Below are 19,731 nucleotides of genomic sequence, written 5' to 3'. Positions count from 1 at the left end.
TGTGTAAATTAATTTCACACATCAACACTGGCACAGTACAATGGAGTGTAAGCTCAATAAATGCCTGCGCATTCTCTGGCTTTCTCCAGTTTGAAAATGTTTCCTTTCCCTTCCAGCAACACCAAAGCACACAAATGTGTGCCCCAAGGCAAGGAGCTAAATCATCCAGCACAGAAAAAGCACATCCAGCATAAGGCAGGACGGATGCAGCATGGGAGTCAGTGGAGCACACAGCTCCTGGGTGCAATGGAGTGAATTGCTGTCATGCCCATAGCACTGCTGGCACACTTTCTGAGGTATGTTTCCTGTTTTCATTGCAAATAGCTAAAGGTCTCCCTGGATCCCCATTAATTACATACAAATGAGTGTTCTCTGCAGCATGGCCGTATTTATTGTTAAAATTTGTTTGTGCCATTAGCCTTCACTTCCTTTCTTCCTCATGGCATGTTTCTCTGCTGATGTTGAGTAGGCAGTTTTTCTTCTTCCTGGACCACATATCACAGGGAAAGGTCCAATCGTGATAGATACTGGACCGAAAACTTCTTAGAAATCAGCTGCAGAACATATTTTTTCTCTCTGCAGATCTAATGTCATGCCAGGGGGAGAAACAGACTCCAAATGCACCACGGTTTCTCCTGAATAATGTCAATTTGATATTGATTTGACTCTCTGGGAGCTGTTTCCTGAATGCAGGGACATGTCATGATAAAGACCCTCCAGCAGAGTTACTCTGCTCTACATCTTTCTCATGCTCTGTGCCAAAAAATTGTATTATGGTAGGAGGATTCCTCATCACTTCATGGAGCTAGAGAATTGGCTTATTGGTGATTTATGTAAATAAAAGAAAATAGAATGGAACAAAATAAAATAAATATAAATAGTGGATGCAGAGGGTGAGCCTGGGCAAAGGGGTGAGTGTTGAACTGAAGACGTGCAGGTTCACAGGTCTGGAATGAGCCCCCGTGTGGCCACCACTGCAAAGAGAGGTAGGAAATGAGGGATCGATACATGTTGAGGAACAAGGTGCTTGATAAATTACCAGGCAAATTAAAACAATTATTCTACCTTTCCTATCACCTGCTTTTCATTAATGAAGTTGGATGTGAATTAAATCAGCCACCCAATTTTTTCCCAACCTGTCCTGGAGGAGGAGAAGTGGCGAGGTGCTATGAGGGAACCAGGGTAAAAACTGACTTCATGTGTGGCTTCATCACATGATGCCAAATTCTCCTCTTCACGGTTGAGTGGGATTTTTAAAGTTCTTTTTCAAAGAGACATGTTTTTCACAGTCTTTTTGACTCTTCACACTCTTTCACAGTGCCACCCATCTCACCTTTGTGCAGCCCAGACCCAAGAACAAAAGCAGATCTCTGTATGCTGGTCATTTAGGATAAATAAATTTAGGTTTTGGGAAAACTGGAAAAAATGTAATCATGTGTCAGGTGTAATGAGGTTGGGGGATGCCTTGCAACACCGTACAGTTCTTGCTGGTGATCTTGTGGTGTTTTAGAGGACTGCAGGTAACAAATTAGCCCAAGATGTATTTGCTGTGTGACACATCCCTTCATAATCCCGTTCAGGTCCCTCTCTGTTCCTGGAAAAAATGAAAAGCATAACTGAAAATCATGAGATTAAATAAATAAATTAAAAGGGTGTAAAAAGCCAGGCAATAAATAACCCCCCAATTCTTGCCTTTCTCCCAGGCATTAGCAGGAGTATGTAGGGACATGAAACTTGCTTGTACCACTCCTTGCACACCCTTACCCTTCAAGGTCAAGTACTGTCTCTAGAATATATGAAATACACAGCCACACACAAACCAGAAGTGTACAGAGGCTGTCAGCTTTCCTAAGATGTTAGATGATATCTGGATGGTTTAGTTTATGTAATACAAAATACTTTGTGTGTAAATATTGACTTAATGTTACAGCTTTTACCTGTGTTTAGTGATTATATAAACCCAAGTTTGATCTAATGCATTTTCTATAGAACACATATTATATCTAATTAAATTAGGTGTAGTACACATACAGTATTTAATAATATACACTATATGGTCTGAAATACATTAACTACCCATCACCTGCTATATTTCTTTTATATTAAATACAGAATATATACTGGATAAAAATTGCTTTGACTGGGGGAAAGAGGTAATCAATGTCTCCTCAGCACCTGGCCTCTCCTTTCCCTTTTCTGCAGAAAAAAATAAACACACCCTGCTCTGGTGTGGGGGTGCTGTGAAGAGCACACCAGGCAGAGAAGGGATTTTTAATTTCATGATGCCCGTTAGTGTGCTTCTGGATTTGTAGGTCTCTGCTGCTTGTTTCAACTACCTTATGATCTGAGCTCTCCATCTCTATTTCTGCTTTTATTTCAAAAGAATTTCCTGACTTGCTGTTGTGATATAGCTTAAAAAGATATTTAAACCTTATAATTTAGGCTTACCTTTCCCATCCAGAAGGACACTTCTATCAAGTAGGTCCTTGGAAAGTGTGTGAAGTAAGTGACTTGGTGTGAAATGAGTAGAAACTGGAAGTACAGGGCAAAGGCCAAAGAGGCTCCCTGGCCTCTGCAACAGCTGGTGGCAGCACTGCTACCCAGATTGGCACTGAAAATTATTTATAAAAGCTTGTTCCATTCTTCCTGGGGAAAACCTGGAAGCTCTTGGTGATTATTTTTAATAGATGAGGTGTGTCTAGTGGCAAATGCCCACCACGTTTTCAAACATGGACTTACACTCTTCTGCCAAGGAATGGGTGGTGCTCAGCAGGGTTAAACTGGACGGAAATTTCACCTGTGTAATGCAAATAGAGGTACCCACCCCAAACCATGAGCCCTGAGCTGCCACCAGATGGAGCAGCCTCCCTGAGTACCTCCTCCACCGTCTATATTTTCATCAGGAATATTTCTGGTTTCCTTTTTTTTTTTTTTTTTCTGAAGGAATTCATTATGATAAATATTTTATCAGTGAATTCTGAAATAATTAATAGTGATTTGACATTTACTTTAAGGAGCTGCTGATAATTCTAGTGGAATGAGAAATTAGGGTATTTAAATGTCTCTGGACACTTTTACTTCAGTAAAAAAAAAAAAAAATTAAAAAAAGCCCAACCCCAAGACTAATTAAAATCCCAAAGCACAGTTTTTACCTTACAAATAAACCAAGGTCATAATGACCCCTTTGGAAACTGCTGTGTGAGGGGGCTAGGGAGAGGAATCAAAGCCAATTTAAAGCATGCACATAACCCTCTGAGGAGACTCCCATGGAAATCCTGGAAGGTAACCCAGTTTCTCTTGGAAACTCTCTGAGAAGCTGATTAGGGAAACTGGTAATAGGGCCTCTGTTTCTGTAGACATAGACTGACATCCAATGTAATCATCACCACAGAAGACTTTCCCGGGCACAAATCCACCACTTCAACACCTTCCCTTTCAGACTTTGTTTAGAAACCTGCTAAGAAGACTCTCCTCATCCACATCATTTGGAAAAACATCCATCTCTGACAGGATCTGTGCCACTTCAAACACGTGTTCTTCTTCATATGTCAATGGTATGGAGTTTCTCCTCTTGATGTTGTGCTAGTCAAGAAAGGTGGGATGGACAGTACTCTCCTAGCTAGGAAGGTGACTTATTTGCTCTCTCTTTAAACAAACACTCTGTTGCAATAGAAATGGGCTACAGTGTGGGTAAAGTAGGCACTTCCACTGCTGTTGAGTTCTGGAGGTAAAATGAAAACACCTGAGGCCAGTGAGAAGCACAGCTGTTGCTGGTATTTGTGTCTCAGGTTAGCTCACACCATACACACATTTGGGGCCTGCAAAAGGCAGACATTCCCCACTGCCATGCATCTCTGTACTTTGTGCTCTTCCATTTGGCAGTCCAAGGGTTGCACACAGGAAAAGGTGACATTTCAGAGAAGAAAGCCAGCCACTTGTTGGAGAGTGTTGAACCCACACGGCCAGCCCCCAGTAACTTCATTTACTGATGATTAAAGCCTTGGCTGAGAAGACTAAGGCTGGGTTGGTGCACACAGTTTCACCTATGTTGATGTCATGGAAGAGAAAACGCCACTTTCACAATCTTTGGAGTATCCCCTACTTATCATAAGTGATGGTAGAAAGGACAGATAACATCCAGCACATATCATCCTCTATTATACCTGTGGATTGCATATATATGGCGCATTCTTTGACAGATAACAGATGCTGAGATTTCGTGCAACAGGACAGGCTTTGTAACGTCTCCTGTGCAGCAATGGGACCAGTCAAGATGACTTTTCCCCTTTGAGGCGCAAAATCTTCTAAAAATCCCCCCTGCCAGGAGGTATCTGGTTCTTACAAGAATCTGCCAAATGACAAAGTTTAATGTGCTTCTGGCTGCCTGTGTTGCTGATGGCACATCCAAACCGAAATGTCCTTCATGGACAACCAGAAAGACTTCTGCACCAACCAGCACGGTGAGGAGGGCATGAACACACGAGTGGCATTGCCTTGTCTTCAGGACAAGCTTTATTAACTATTTGCTTTAACAAGGTAGTTATGAAGGCATTGGTTCTTTAAGTTACAAGGAAAGTAACGAGACTCAGGTTGAGCATGTAAATGACAAAGTAACAAAAAAGGCATATGTTAACCCAGATAACTACTAGACTATCTATTAGAAGACATTTTGCAAGCAACATTCTACATTTCTTTGCATTGAAGTAAAAACATATTTTTTGGTCAAGAAAATTACCTTTTTCAATTTTTACACTTTTTTAAAACTTATATGACAAATGTCAGGGTAAGGCAAATCCTGGATGAATAATATGATAAAAATCCCTATTCCCCAAGAAAATAGATCCACATACTCTGTTAAATTTTGTAATTTTAAAAGCAAAGCCGGCATGCACTGCATATAGAGAAAACTTTTTTTTTAAATATAATTTCATTCAAGTCCTAAAGCAGAACAGTGTTAATTCAAAGAGAGGCTTTCTCAGTGCTTTATCGAAAGAGTGACAATTAGCTGCAGTGACCCATTTTTACAGACTATGTCTAGGTATCACCTTTGGATGTCATCATGGGAGCAGTCACCAGCCTGAGGAATATCGTGCCTAATGGTAGGGGTGAGCACTTTCAGACACAGGAGAAACAACAATCAAGCACAGCCTCTTACGTTGAATGCAAACATCAGCACCCAAAGACAGCTACTCCCTTTACACCACCTACTGTGAATACATTTTGAGTTTAAATCAAAATCCTTGACATAAATACCAGTGTGGTGATTCTCCATCTAACGCTTGTTCTTCTACAAAACCAGCTCCTTACCTTTCTCCATCTCCAGAAGAACATCAGAGACTGACTGCATTGGCTATTACTAACACAGCTTCATGCTGCCAAAGTATACTCACTTTATGAGTGGTGGAAGATGCCAGCAACTCAAATCAAAACCCACCCAAAGGAAGACAGATATAAACAAGGCTGCAAATAGTACAGGACTTAAGGACTTAATCTACTCATAGGTTTCCTTGCTTTGCACTTTCTGGACTTCAAGCTTTGCCAGCAGATCATTGGGCAAATGGTTGTTTTGAAGACTCACTACTGTCTACCAAGGTTAAATAAAAAGCAAAATGAAATTACTGTCAGGGGCTAGAGAGTGTCTAATATGATGCATCATTGCAGCTATTTTTTTTCTTTAGCTGGCAGTCAGTCTTCACAAGACATTTAATGAGTCTTTATCTCCTTCTGAATGACCACACCTCAGCATCCAGCCTCCTGTGGGGCTGTCCCTTTGGCTCCCTTGCTAAAACCAAAGTTGGTGCAAAAAGAGGAACATCTGATTCATGGCTAGTGTTAATGTTGTCTATGGGGAAGGATGACCAAAACAGGTACAGAACTACACCAGGGGAGTAGCACAGTTACACCTTCCTCCTGATGTATTCATCCACTCCTGACCTGCCTGCTATGACGGCCTGTTTCAATCATAATAACACAGAACAGAAAATACACTGAAACATCACGGACCTTGCAGAAAGTCCACATCGCAAAAGACATGTTCTGTCAAGCATGACCCCAGGGTTGGGAAAGGAAAGCATCAGAGGCACCTCAAAGGGAACAAGGAGTCCCTTCAAGAGAATTTGGGGAGAACAAGAGCCAGAGGAACTGTAGTTACCAAATATAGGTAATATTAGCAAAATTCTCAAACACATTAATAGACTAACATTAGTTCATTTGTTCCTGGAATTGATCCAGTTTGGATTTGTCCATCCACTCCAGGTGATGAAGAAGCTCCTTGAGAACCTCTCTGGCACTAATCACACCTGGGTGAATACACCACTGGAGGCAGCACACAGAAATCCCCTTCTGATCCCACCTCTAGCAAACATGCTGGAGTCCCACAGAGAAGGGCAGGTGGGGAGGCTGCACTCTGTGTGTAATCTGATGCTTTTCCTGTTCTCCTTTCTAATCCCTGTTTCTCCTTGACACCCTTTTGGATTAACAACAACCATTGACTGTCGTAGCCCATGTTAGGTTTGCTTGGGTCACCCTTGATTTGCTGTTACTCCAGCACAGGATTTACCATTAAAACTGCTAGCTGGGATGAACCCAGATCACAGAAGGATCGAGATATGTCTTAGCTTTTTTCACTTTTTTTTTTTCCTGGCCAGATATTAAATACCTATTTTGTGATTAAGGGATATTTTTGGTGAAAAAAAAAAAAAGGAACAGAACCAATTATTTTTCTTAAAATTATCAAATTAGAATTGATTACTTTGCTTAAAATGACCAAATTATTCTTAGCAGCACTTTCAAATACAGTTTGCAGCACATCCCACCGGGGACACAGATCACGTGCTCTTCCATCCAGTGTATTTTCCGTAGGTTTCGGTTACAGTACAGTTGGGAAATGTACATGAAAACCTTTTGTTCCTTTTCTACAAATTTCAGTAGCAGCTTTTGCTGGCAGAACAATTGACATATGGAGAGACATTCTTATCCAAATAACTGTTAATTGCTTTTTTAAAAAAAATAAAAATCCATGCATATGCAGTGGAAAATGTAATGAGGGCTCACAAAAGCTACTGTGTGAAGCTGTTAAAGCCAGGAGCTGTATTTAAAAATGCCTCAAATGCCTCGTCTTTCCAGTGTTGAGGAAATGTCTGTTGCCTACCTGTACCCAAAGGTCATACTCACAGCACTGGTTTTGAGATGTGCAGAACTACCTGGAAAAAGCAGGATGGATTGGGGTGCTGGCTCTTTGAGGCCACATGTGTTATTCACATGTAAGGACATGGCATAGCATAGGCTGATCATAGGAAAGAAGATAAAGATGCTAGAAAAGGGGTGGGCCTGGAAACAGGCTTCTGATGGTATGATGCAGGAGGAAAAAAGACCCAATATAAGAGACTCACATTTCAGAAGAAACTGTTGTAAATGCAGGGTTAATTGCAAAACATTGTTAGACCTGGGAAGTTATGATTCTTTCCAACAGGCTTACAGAATGAAATGGCATGAAGAACAAAGAGAAATTAAAAGCAAAGACGCATTCCCCCAAAAGCTCCCCCCTCCCAACCCGCTGATCATCTCTGTGTGCTCTTGTCGGCCAAGAATGATGCTGTAGGATGTCAGCGCCTGCCCGTAGGGTTTCCTTGGGTCTCTCCTCTCCTGCATCCTTCCTTCGCCACAGCAGTAGAGAGAAAAGTGGAAAGAAAAAAGTAAAATTTTCAAATGTCTGCACAGAACCCAGGTCTCATGTTCCTACCAACAGAAGCCTACAGTTTCTTTTTTTGTCCAGTGTGTGACACAGCCTGTATGTAACAGCTAACACTGGGTGAGTAAATCACCTGTACCTATCAGGGTGTCTTGGTTTTGCAGAGCAACAGCTCGATACCAGACACCCCCAGCTCTGGCAGGTGCTTTGGTGACCAACAACACATTAAAGGACCAAAACCAGGAAGCACATCCACCCTTGTGAGATTCTCTGAGGTTTAACAGGCTGATCAATCCTCCCTGGGGATCGCTCCTAGTAATTAAAACAGTAGCAACGGAGTTTGGATGGCTTTGACAGAGAGCTGCAATGAATTCGATGCCTGCGTGTGTGGGCACACAAGACAGGGTGTGCCCAGGATCTGGCCCCTCTGTATCAGAAAGATGCCTGCAAAGCCACATCTTGCAGTGGAACTGAAGAGATTTATTAAATGATTGCTAATTCATGAGCAAAAATTACTCCAGCTCTAAACATTCACACATAATAATTTCTAAGGGAAAATGCAGCAAGGGAAACAGACTTCATAAGGGCCACATGAAAACTGTAATATTCAAATACCTTTTTTAAACAGAGGAAGAATATTAATATATTGATGCATTTTTAGTTTAAGGATTTAATTATTTCCTCTTTTTTTGCTTGAGCAAGAAGCTAAGGGAGGGGGAGGAAGAGTTATGGATGCTGTATTTTAGTTATTATTTTGAGGGTGCATCCCATTTTTACTGCAGTACTTTTTAAATGGGACGCCATCAGGGCTACTTCTCACTCCAGCAGTGCAGGAGCACATCACCTGTACGCTGATAAGGACCAAGAGTCACACTTAATAATAAGACCTTGTGTTTTAGATCTCTGTGTTGCAGCTGCTGCCATTGTGTACCTTGCTCTTGTGCCACATGAAAGCCCATTACAAGGGTAAATATAGGATGCTGCTGTTAATGATTTTGGTATTTCTCAAACACCCTAAGGCAAAGGAAGCGGTTTTTACTGGAAACCACTTCTGAGGGAGAAATGGCTACTGCTTCTTTTTGTTAGGGATGAGCCTTGGACTTCTGTCTTGCCACTATATTATTCATTTTAGTCTAGAGGAAATGCTATTTATGCCTATGAAAAACACTGCCTCAACAGCCACCACTGCTGCAGCCACAGCACTGTCATTTAGTGTGGAAAGCCAAAAAAATCTCCAAGAGGCAGCAGAGCTCCAGAAGGCAGCTCTCTGCCTTTGCCTTGTTTTTCAGTGGTATTGCTGAAGAGACATCAGGTACTGAAGAGCCAAGGGCAACAAACCTCTTCTGATGTGAACCTTTTGTTCCCAGAGCACAGCTCATACAGAACTGAGCTTCGTTCCAACCAGTTTAAATTGCCTGTCATTTTCCAAAGCAATGCCAAAAATTGTTTGCTCATTTATTCTTCTGGTCCTTATCTCAGTGATGTTTTGCCTTCTGATGATCTCAGACCATGCACTACCTAAACCCACTACAGCAGCAGATTGCTGCTATGATATTTCCTTGACAAATCAAGTCTTTCTTTTTATGATGTAATACAGGCCACATTAGACAATTACTTCTCCTTTGTATTCTGTCTTTCTATTTTTTTTTATGTTTGGTAAATTTTAACTTTAATTCAGGTGCTTTCAAAGCAAGTTTTCATTCAGAAACTGTATAGGGGAGAAAAAATGATTGTGAAGGTCTTACCTGTTACTTAAGCTTTCCGCTCTGTTTCCATTGGATCGTTTATACTTTCAACTTGACTATTCATTTCAGCTGAAAAAGAGATGAGATGGTCATTAAACTATTAATGATACTCGTTAAGTTTATCATGTGGAGTAATAACTGCTTTTAAACCAAAAGGGACATTTATTGCATTAAGAAATCTCTTAAGTCATCAAATAGGTCTCTTAGGGGACCCCATCCTAACCTGGAGTTTCCCGGACATCATGACAAGCAGTCCTGCAAGGAGGGAGGCTTCAGCATCACTAGAAATGCAAGCCTCTGGCTCTAGATTTTCTTTTTGGTCCACATCCATCCGGTCTGACTTTGGCACCTAACCAAGGAGTCCAGCTCAAGGTCAAAAGGACCTGCATCTCTCTCTGTAGGCCACAGGCAGAGGTACAGGTATTGCCCAAGAGTGATCTAGAGTTTTGCTGGACTAAGTGGTCTTCTTGAGCCTCAGATTCAAACCTTGACCCTCTGAGTCTAACACTGGAGTCTGACAAAGTCCCTGGTAGGAGTCAGAGTGGAGCTGCAGGATGAACATAGATCCATTTCTCTAAAAAATAGAATCACTTAGGTTGGAAAAGACCCTTAAGATCACTGAGTCCTACCAAAAACCTAAACCGTGTCCCTAAATTGCAAGCTGTGACACTTTTGATGCTGTCTCAGTTACAGAGATGCGGCTTCCAGAAGTTCTTGAGCTGCAAAATAGCTGGAACCTAGGGAAGGATTCAGAGGCAATGTCACTATATTCCTACAATAACAGTTTGTTAGTGTAAGATTCATTTAAAAGCCAACCTTATTTTCATTTAAAATTACAAAAATGAAACAAAACAAACAATTAAAAAAATTAAATAGGAGGCTTAAACTCATTTCACCATGACATTTGTCAAAACTATCATCTAAATTATGGCACGTGTGATCAGTCATAGCGAGGCTAAACATAAATACCTGCAGTGTTAAGACTGATATCTAGTATTTGTTCTGCACTGAAATTGAATGAAGCCATTTATATTACAACCATTTTTTTCTTTCTTTACCCTGGCTTTGTGTTGTGTTATCACCTGTAGATTATGAAGCATTTGACATGGGTGACAGGCAAAATCCTCAAACATGAGTAGGAGGTTTGGAAATTAGGATAAGATGGGAGAGAGGAAGGAAAAAAAACCCAAATCAGTAATGATGCTACTTCCAGCTAGGCAGTATGATGTCTTTTCTGAATCAATACCATGTCAGTGTACCTGGTACGGTTTTGATGAATTATTTGTGAATTATTTATCATCCATATGCAGAAAAGACCCTGTAATGGCTTCCTGGATGTTTGTGATGAATAATACAAAAAGTATCCTCTTCTGATTACAGAGCTCTGAAGCCCATCACATTTAGCAAGCTTGTGTTCTTTAACTATATTTGCATAGCAAAGACAGGGTGCTTAATAAAAAAATCTCTGAAGGAAGGCTGCTGCACACTGACAACAGCATCCTCTCCCAGCCTCGTTATGCTGGACAGTGTTTGTTGAAACACTGTCCACTGTGTTGGACATGCTGTTCACTGGCAGTGTTTGTTGAAAATACCTTCAAGCCCTCACTCACGTTCTACAGAAACCTCCCGCAAAATAAATCTGGACTTGAAACCTTGGTTAGGCTCTGCCAGCATTCCAGATGAAGTTTTTCCTATGTATTTGTGACTGAGCTGGGCTCTTGGCGTGAGCTCTGCTAGGGACAGGGAGGTCTGACTGAAGGATGGGCTTCTGCAGACCACGGAGTGAACCCCAGCACGGGCTGCTGTGAGGACAGCCACACAGTTCTCCCTGTTTAGCTGGAAAACAGCCCAGCAGGGAAGCACATAGCACAAGGACACCTGGAGGAACTGCCACCAGGTACGGTGGGGATGTGACTCACAGTCCTCGGTTCCTCCCAGCATGAGGTGGTGTCAGAAAGGCATCATTAGCCCTGGGTGTTCTACATCCACTCACATCACACGCTGAATTAGGGCTCCTCTCTGATAAGCAAGGTTTTTAGAGGTTTAAACTGCTAGCTCTCTTTAGCAGTCTTGTTGCGCCTCCCCATAATGTGCTACATCAGCCAACAACCCAGAGAAGCACCTGGAGTGCAAAGAGGTGCACATCTCCTAAGTTCAGTTTTACCTGCACCTCCTTCTGCACCTTCACAGATGGTTTTTCTGCCAGAAATGGACATTTCTGTGTGATCTGGACATTCTCTGTCTCATTTTGGTCCCCGTTGGGGACCAAAATTACCAGCTCTCAAATGATGACCAGGCAGGGATTTCTCCCCCTTTTCCTTGCAAGAGGAGAAGAAATAACCCAGCAAATAATTCCCATCCATCACAGCACGGTGCTTGTTGCTGACCTGGGGGATGTGCTTTGGCAGTGCACCATTATTTCTCATCCCTGCAAGACAGTTACGTGCTTACAGATTAGCTAGTCAGGAATGATAGGCCAGCATCTAAGTGGAAAAGACAGGCAAAGTGGAGCCTGGAGAGCCAAGTTAAAGTCATCTGCAAGAGAGCCAGTGCATTTCTTTAGCCCAGGATGTTGTGCCATAGACCTGCACAGCAGATGACACCAAAACACCAAAGTGTTTTGATTTAAATCAGGATGCAGCTTCCCACAGGCTTGAAACAAAAAAGATGATTGAGCAATCCTATTGTGAAAAATTTTATCTAGTACCAGCTGAAAACTAAAAGCTGCCCTAGTAATCTCTACAGCTTCAGTGGTAGAAATAAAGCAAGAAAGCAAGCAAGATAAAGAAAAAATAGGAAAGAAAATAAGAAAGAAAAAGAAGGCTACTGTCAGGGAAATACCATCTAAGAACCCAATCACCAAAGGTGAGGTTTGCCATCATTAAGAAAAACTAATCAGCAGATCTGTCTTGGGTACAGGAAATTTAATACACAGGGGTCTTTGCTCTGATGGCTGATGGAAACTGGCAGGACAAATAGGTGTCGGTGTACACGGCCCTAATCCGGGCTCCAGATGCACCTTCTGACAGTTTTCCTGATGAAGAATCAAGCCCAGTTCTCAAATAATAGTAATTTCTCAAATATATCACTCTCATGGACCTGCCCACTGGCTGAACCAATATTGAGATCCACCTAAGCTGTCTCAGCTCTCTGCATCTCCAATGCCCTTTTCACTGTGCCATTGTACATGAAATTAAACGGCAAGAGCTGAGCTGCCAAGGGGGGTGCAGTGATATATGCTTGTGCTTTCAGCTGTGAAGAAATGAGATCTCCTGGGGCGGAAAGAAGGGGACCAGAGAAAAAAAGAGGCAATTTACATAAAAATTACTGTTAAAGGGAACGAGTTTGATCCTTCCTCTCTCCTTTTTTTTAAACATGCAGTATATGTCCACAAGGAAAAACAGCCTGTAATATAATCCTAACAGCAATTTAAGCTGTCTAGAAACAAAGACTTCCCTGACAAGTGAAGCACTTTTTGGCAGCCTAAGCAAACACCCTTTTCCTGTCCTTTCATAAAACTTAGAAAGTTCAAAGTAAAGGAAGCTACAAGATGAGTCATATGTAGAAGACCCTATAAGATAAGCAAGATTTGAAACAGAGAAACGTATCAAGATCCTCATTTCAGAAACCACTAGCTGGTCCTGCTGTCCTGTGATATGGCACATGTTGAAACAGCTATGCAATCACTTCCCTTTCCAGCCAGAAATCCCGTAAGATATTCCTTTAGTAAATTTGGATTTGTTTTCACTAAGTAGCCCAAACTTTCCCATGGATTCACCATTCAAATGTTTTAGTGCTATGACTTGTTCAAAGCATGAGTCAAGAGGGCTGCTTTGGCTTTATTCTGCACTTCTACTTGTAATAGCATAATCTCTAGTATTTGTAAAAAAAAATTCATTATGCACACTTGCTTTTCCTGTGCTTGCAAACTTCTTTACAGACCAGTATCTAATCAGCCACTGATTCAAATGCTGCAGCACAATCTGACATCAGAGAAAGGAAATCAGCATCAGATTCTTCGTGTAACTAATAGCAAAAAGAATATAATTGGTTTGTCTTTGAGATGTAAAAAAGTGTGCCTTCGATTTATATTATGTCAGTGTTGAGGAGGTTAAAGCGAGAGTTAAACAATAGCCTTCACTACAGAGAGGAGTCTATGGGTATGAAATGAGGACTGGACACGCAATCCCAAACCCATTGCTGTTTGGGGCAGTAAAAATGCCCTGTGTAAAACCCAACAAAATCCTGTATGCAGCTCTTACACTACAAGAGCTGACTGAGAGAAAAAGGGTCTGCCTCACTAAAGCCAAAGCACCACTATGCTGATTCCTGCCATTATTTCTTTACACACAGGATTAGTCAAGAAGGTCAGTTATTTTTTGTTTACAAGGATGTTACACACTGCAGATTTTGAGTAGCATCCTAGCACTCAGCCCTAGCCAGAATTTACCACACAGATGGGTCATCGGCTCACTGAGGTCAGCGTTGGAGGAACAGAATTTCCAAGTCAGGAATTTTAGGTTGATTATGTCCACAAACCTGACTGGAACTGCTGTTAGGTCAACTAAATTGTGATTGTTATTAACAGCATAAGTCCTAGTGAGAGAACTGTTACCAGGCTGAGCTATACATGGGTACTGAGGGAGGAGGAAAGGGAATCACAGCTGACCTAGAGTGAGACTAACACACACGTTCAGGGTAGTTATACTGCCAAACAACTCCCCCTCGATGGAGTTGGGCAGCAGCACAGAAATACTCAGAAATAATCTTCTGACTCCAGTTAGACCCCAACCTCTTGGCCAATTCTGTATCAAGACTAACATTACAGTGGGTCTAAAATAATATTTAGTTAAAAAGGCAGGCAGTGTGGAACACACCAGCTGAACACATTAACCCAATCAACTCAAAAAGCAGGGCTACAGAGCTGAAAATTACTTCCACCAGACTCACAAGACAGAAGATGGTGTAAACTCTCAAAAATACTCAGTTGAAGAGATTATAAATATAACTCAATTTTTTAGAAGGAAACATGTAAACAAACTCCAGAAAGGCAATGCTAGGTATCAACTTCAGGACAATCCACAGACTCATAGAATGGTTTTGCACAAGAAAGACTTTAAAGACCACCTAGTTGTACTCCCCTGCTGTGGGCAAGGACACCTTCCACCAGACCAGGTTGTTCCAAGCCCCCACAAGCCCGGCCTTGAACACTTCCAGGAATGGGGCATCCATAGCTCTCTGGACAACCTGTTCCACTGCCTCTCTACCCTCACAGTGAACAATTCCTTACCCATATCCAATCTAAACATGCTCTTCACCACTTTAAACCCATTACCCTAAAAAGTAATTGAAAATAATAGAACAACATACCATCCTTATTTGAAACATCTGCTGCTTGACTTGCAAGGTCAATTTTCATAGGCTCCACAGAAGTTTCCTCTTGCTCTTGTATCCCTATAATATAAGGCAAAGAAGGAAAAAAATCAATACTCAGTACAAATCAGTATCTGATTAATGTCTAATTCTCAGACACCTCATGCCTGGCTTTTTTGTTTTCCTTCTGGTATGCTCTTACCTTGTAGACTCCACTGTTGTATAGTGACACCCACTAGAGAAGAGAACAGAGGATGTAGGAAGAACATAGTTTGAAAATAATTGCCTGAATATTTTCAGCAATTCATGCTCTTTTGTAACTGGGATGGTTAAAATCGCATCGTAGTGTGTGCTTCTGCCTCCCCACCATTCTTTTCTCATCACTTTTAAAGAATCCCTTCTGCTCATAAAATGCAGTATGTGATGGGGACTTAATCACAGTTATAAAGTTTCTCTAGCTAGCAGAAAGAAAATAAATACAGTGAAGAGTTCAAATACACCAGGAAGTCAGACACAAACTAGAATATGAATACAGGAAAATGCATTTTATCACCGCAACTCAACATTTTTATCTCTTCTACCTCAGGTTTCTCTGGAAGCTTAGGTCAAATTCCTAACAATATTTGAAAAGGAAAAAAAAGCATTTGCTGTTTTAGACAGAGTTCTACTATTCTGCCATTGGCTTAGAAGCCAATTTTTATTTACATTCCATCATGCAACTTCTCTACTGCTGTGGCTGCTGCAAAGCCTGTTGCACCCAGCCTGTGACTGAACTCCAGGGTATCAGGTCACTAAGTGAGCCAGGCATTCGGGTGGTTATAATGAGACAGCAGAGTGTAGTAAGGACTCAGATATTTCAGAAACATTTTATTCTTAAACTGAAATTATTTACCCCTTCAACAACACAGATGAAACCTTCACTGTCTCTCAGAAACCTCCTTCTTTTTCTTGTGGAATTCTTAAGTGGGATTTTTAAGTCCACTGGAGTGTACTACATTAATTTTGTCCATAAAAATGTATCTACCTCTGAAAAATTCAGCCTATTTTCCTTCTAATTTGAAAATATTTGAAAACACATATTGAAAATGTGTATTACCTCCTCAGCATGGATGTAATTTTTAATTTTTGCTGATACCTGAATGAATATAAGAGCAAAAAATTTCATAGCAGTGATATGGAGTGAGATGTTTCCTCAGCAAATAACAGGACTAAATGAGAGGGAATGTTGCCCTAATCTTCAGCTGCTCTATGCCAGCAGGGAATAACCACATCCTCTTTTGAACAGAGACTGTATACAACTAAGGCATGTGAGGCCCTAAATCCTCAGTGGTAAGTCAAACCCCAAATCAAGTGTGGTGAGGCAGTGGCACAGGTTGCTCAGAGAAGCTGTGGATGAACCACTGCTGGAAGTGTTCAAGGTCAGGTTGTATGGGGCTCTCAGCATCTGGTCTGCTGGAAAATGTCCTGCACATGGCAGGGGGAGGGGAACTAAAGAGTTCTTAAGGTCCCTTCCAACCCAAAACACTGTGTGATAACAGCAGTGCCAGATACAATCATATGCCACATATTCCCAAACTGAGACAAGCCTGAAAGAACAACCTCCTTACTTTGGCAAGCAATTCAGCTGCATGGTGGAATCATGCTCTTCTACCAATTTCAGTGGCAGCTCTTAAGAATCAGATTTCTTGGGGACCAAGGAAGGTGCACGGCCAGGCAGTGACAGTGTAGCTGGTGTTTAACTCTTGAAAAATCTACCTGTCCTCCTGACACTCATCTCCTAGCATGAGGACAAGAGTATTTCCAAAACACTGAAAACCTCAGTGGAGAAGATACTTCCTCTAAGTTGCTTTAGAATAAAGTAATCCACCAGCCTGGGTGTTAATATCTGCACCACAGGAGCATGTTTCCACACCATGATAGACTTAGCCAATATTTCCTGACAAGGCTAGAGAATGGATTTAGATTGTCACATTAATGAATTTTATTTGCTCCATTTCTTGAAGAAATCTTGAACACCAAATTCAAAATACCTACTGTGGAACACAAAAATGTTGTCCACAACACTGCTTCCAGAACAGCAATTTGGCAGGTGAGGAAAACCCAACTGTCAGTGCTGGCAGTTGTGTGCTTGCTTCTTTTTCTTGCAGAGAGCCATTATGCAGTGTTTTCTAAAATTGTAAATGCTCTTTCTGGCTCACTCTGGGAAACAACACTAATATGCATCACAGGGTGTGAGATAAAATGTGCAGTGCTATTGCTGCCTTTGATTTTTCTTCCATTTATATCAGCTCTCAGTAAAAATTACACATAGACAGCTGCAGATTTTTTCCTCTAAACTTTTTCACATTTCATTTTTCCTCTAAACTTTTTCACATTTCATTCTTTCTTTGGTTCATAAATTATAGGGTCTTATATCAGAGACAGGAATTTATCAGAGACTAGGACCTTATATCAGAGACAGGAATTTAAATTTAGATAACATAATGCAAAGAATAACAGCAACCATCATCATCCCTCTCTAGAAACAGCTCCAGAGCACTACCCAACTTACCTCAGATTTGTAAAACAGGGATCTGACTTATTTGCTTGAAACTGAATATTTTTTCTCCTTCTCCAGTTAGGAGAAACATAACATAGGGTTTTCTTCAATGAGTATTTGTAAAGAGTAATACTCTTTAATGAGTATTTGTCTGTGTCCTGTCCCTCCCCACTTCTTGATTTTAGGGAGTCTCACTTGCTGTCCTTGTGCTGAATTAATCTCTAGTCATGCAAATGGCTCCAGTTTGTTGTCTGGGAAAAGAATCTGAGCAGTAACAACAAGAGAAAGGCCATTGTGTTTTTCAGAGTCACCTAAAAAAGCAGTTAGCAGACACCACCAAGAAGGGCTGTCTGATTGCAGGACAATTAAGAGAGGCAGCTTTTCCTCTTCTCAACCCCTATGCAAGGACTCAGTGGTAGTAGGCAGGCGAAAAGCTATAGCAGCATACATCAGAACTACAATAAATTGCCATGGAGAAGTCTTCAGTCAGATTCCTCAGCTCTGACACCTATCATTACTGACACCCAGGTCCTGTGATTCATGAGATTTTCTGCTCAGTTTAGATGGAGGGGGCACGTATGGTGGGCTTCTTCATCTCCCAAACCACTTTATTCCAAACAACACTTCCCCTTACACAGCCTCATTCCCTCTGTTTGAAGAAGCCCACCCTGCTGTTACTGGTCACTCTGGCAACTTTATAAGCAGGAGAACAAAGGATCACAAATTTACACAAGGTTTCACATACATCAGACACTTACTTGTATCAAAAGATAGTGAATTCAAACAGCAAGTGGATCAAGGCTGGCTTATATCTACATCATTACTGTGGCATTGGGTAAAAACTGGACCAACTTTTTGGGAAAGCAGAGGCATGTTTTTCCTCAACCATCCTGTCTTTGCTCCCTATTGAAAATTTCTCATTTTCAAAGTATTGAAAATTTCTCAAAGTTCTGTTATACATCAAGGCACCAAGTAGAAACTGGAGGCCAAAGCCATGTAACACAGACACTTAACAAATGTCTTTAAGAAAAAAAATAAAAAAGAGGGGGAAAAAAGAGGAGGATGAAACTGTCTCAGTATGTTTCCTATCAGAGAATACACTTCCAAAAAAATGTAGGGTTTTTCCCTTTAGCACTGGAGATCATATTCCCTCTATCCATCAAACTATCTTTTAACATAGAGGTTGTTCCAGATGTCAGTACACATAGGTCAGCATTTTCAACAATAGCTGACTAAGGTTAGGAGCACTTTGAAAGGGACTTTAGATCCTTTCTTTCAAAAGCTTCAAGCTCCCAGCAGCTCCATCAGGCTTCAAGAGGGGCTCACTTCATAGTGTTCTGGATGTGCTCAGCATTTCTGAAATTCAGGGCACCTATTTTGAGTCCTAAACACAGACTTTAAAAATCCATGGCAATTCTCACTGCACTAAGGGTAACACCACCTCTTTAATCTGTGCTTAGAAAGCTAAGTGACATTATAACCAACAACCTGGCTTTTCCCTCAACAGAATTTGTACAACTCCTAATAAAACTGGTGTCTATCATGAAAACTAGCAGACTTGAGTCTAAAAAGGTAACTATAATTTTCCTTGAAACTAGTCAGTAACAGTCACCTCCTCAAATCCTCTTTGTAATTGATGAGTGGCATGAGTTCCTTACTAAGAGCTGTCCTGAAGGGCAGCCAGAATGCAGCAGCTGGGGCTGCGGGATACTCAGAAATACCACAGGCCATAGGAAAGTACTGAATTCCAGGCTGGCTTGTTGGAGTACTTAACCCTTCCTGGAATGCCAGCTCCCTCCTGCGGGGTGCCAGAAAACATAAGGGCTTGTATGTGCAATCTCAGCACCAAAGTCAAGACCTCTACCAATTAAACCAGAAGAGAATAATTGTATTAGCAGCTGATAGTGGCAGACTTCTGTCCTGCCAAAGCAGGATGACACACACACACACTAAAACACTGTCTCAAGCTAAATTCTTCAGATTGCCAGATTCAGACCACACTTTATGATTTATTCATAATAAGAGCTTCTTAGCTTAGGAATTTGCAGAGACCTAGAGCCTTTCCATTATGTATCTTTCAAGTATTTTGAGCTCAGGGAAAAAAAACCCTGACATAGTAGTTCTAACCTTGGGTCAAAACCCAGCAACATCTCCGCTGTTCTTCTTCCCTTGAATACCCACAACTGGAGGGTAATACAGAGCTTTTGCCAGCACACAGCACAAGGGTAAGAATTAGAGGCTGCAGGTGTGCTCTCTACAAATGTGCACATGGCCCAGGTCTGCAAGAACTTGTACACTGCTGTAAGGATTGCCACTGCCCACAGTCTCCACAAATATCTTGGCATCTCTTACTTTCAGGGGAACTACTGAAGCTTTCAAAAGAA

At 41.3% G+C, this 19,731-nt stretch overlaps 1 protein-coding gene across 1 annotated transcript in view; it reads right to left on the bottom strand.

The window, feature by feature from the left end:
• Nucleotides 1-4,494: 4,494 nt before the first annotated feature.
• Nucleotides 4,495-19,731, bottom strand: part of MACROD2 (mono-ADP ribosylhydrolase 2) — an 837,487-nt gene continuing 822,250 nt past the window's right edge. The window contains exons 17-19 of the mRNA XM_063391546.1: nucleotides 14,806-14,889; nucleotides 9,436-9,504; nucleotides 4,495-7,655 (exon numbers count right to left, since the gene is read on the bottom strand). Of these exons, the coding sequence (XP_063247616.1) occupies nucleotides 9,443-9,504; nucleotides 14,806-14,889 (146 nt within the window). The 3' untranslated portion in view covers nucleotides 4,495-7,655; nucleotides 9,436-9,442. The remainder of the gene's footprint in view (nucleotides 7,656-9,435; nucleotides 9,505-14,805; nucleotides 14,890-19,731) is intronic.

This window comes from Prinia subflava, chromosome 2 (genome assembly GCF_021018805.1).
Source record: "Prinia subflava isolate CZ2003 ecotype Zambia chromosome 2, Cam_Psub_1.2, whole genome shotgun sequence".
NCBI classification, from domain to species: Eukaryota; Metazoa; Chordata; class Aves; order Passeriformes; family Cisticolidae; genus Prinia; species Prinia subflava.
The sequence above is the reverse complement of the archived record's forward strand: the minus strand, read 5'-3'. Positions and strand labels throughout refer to the sequence as shown.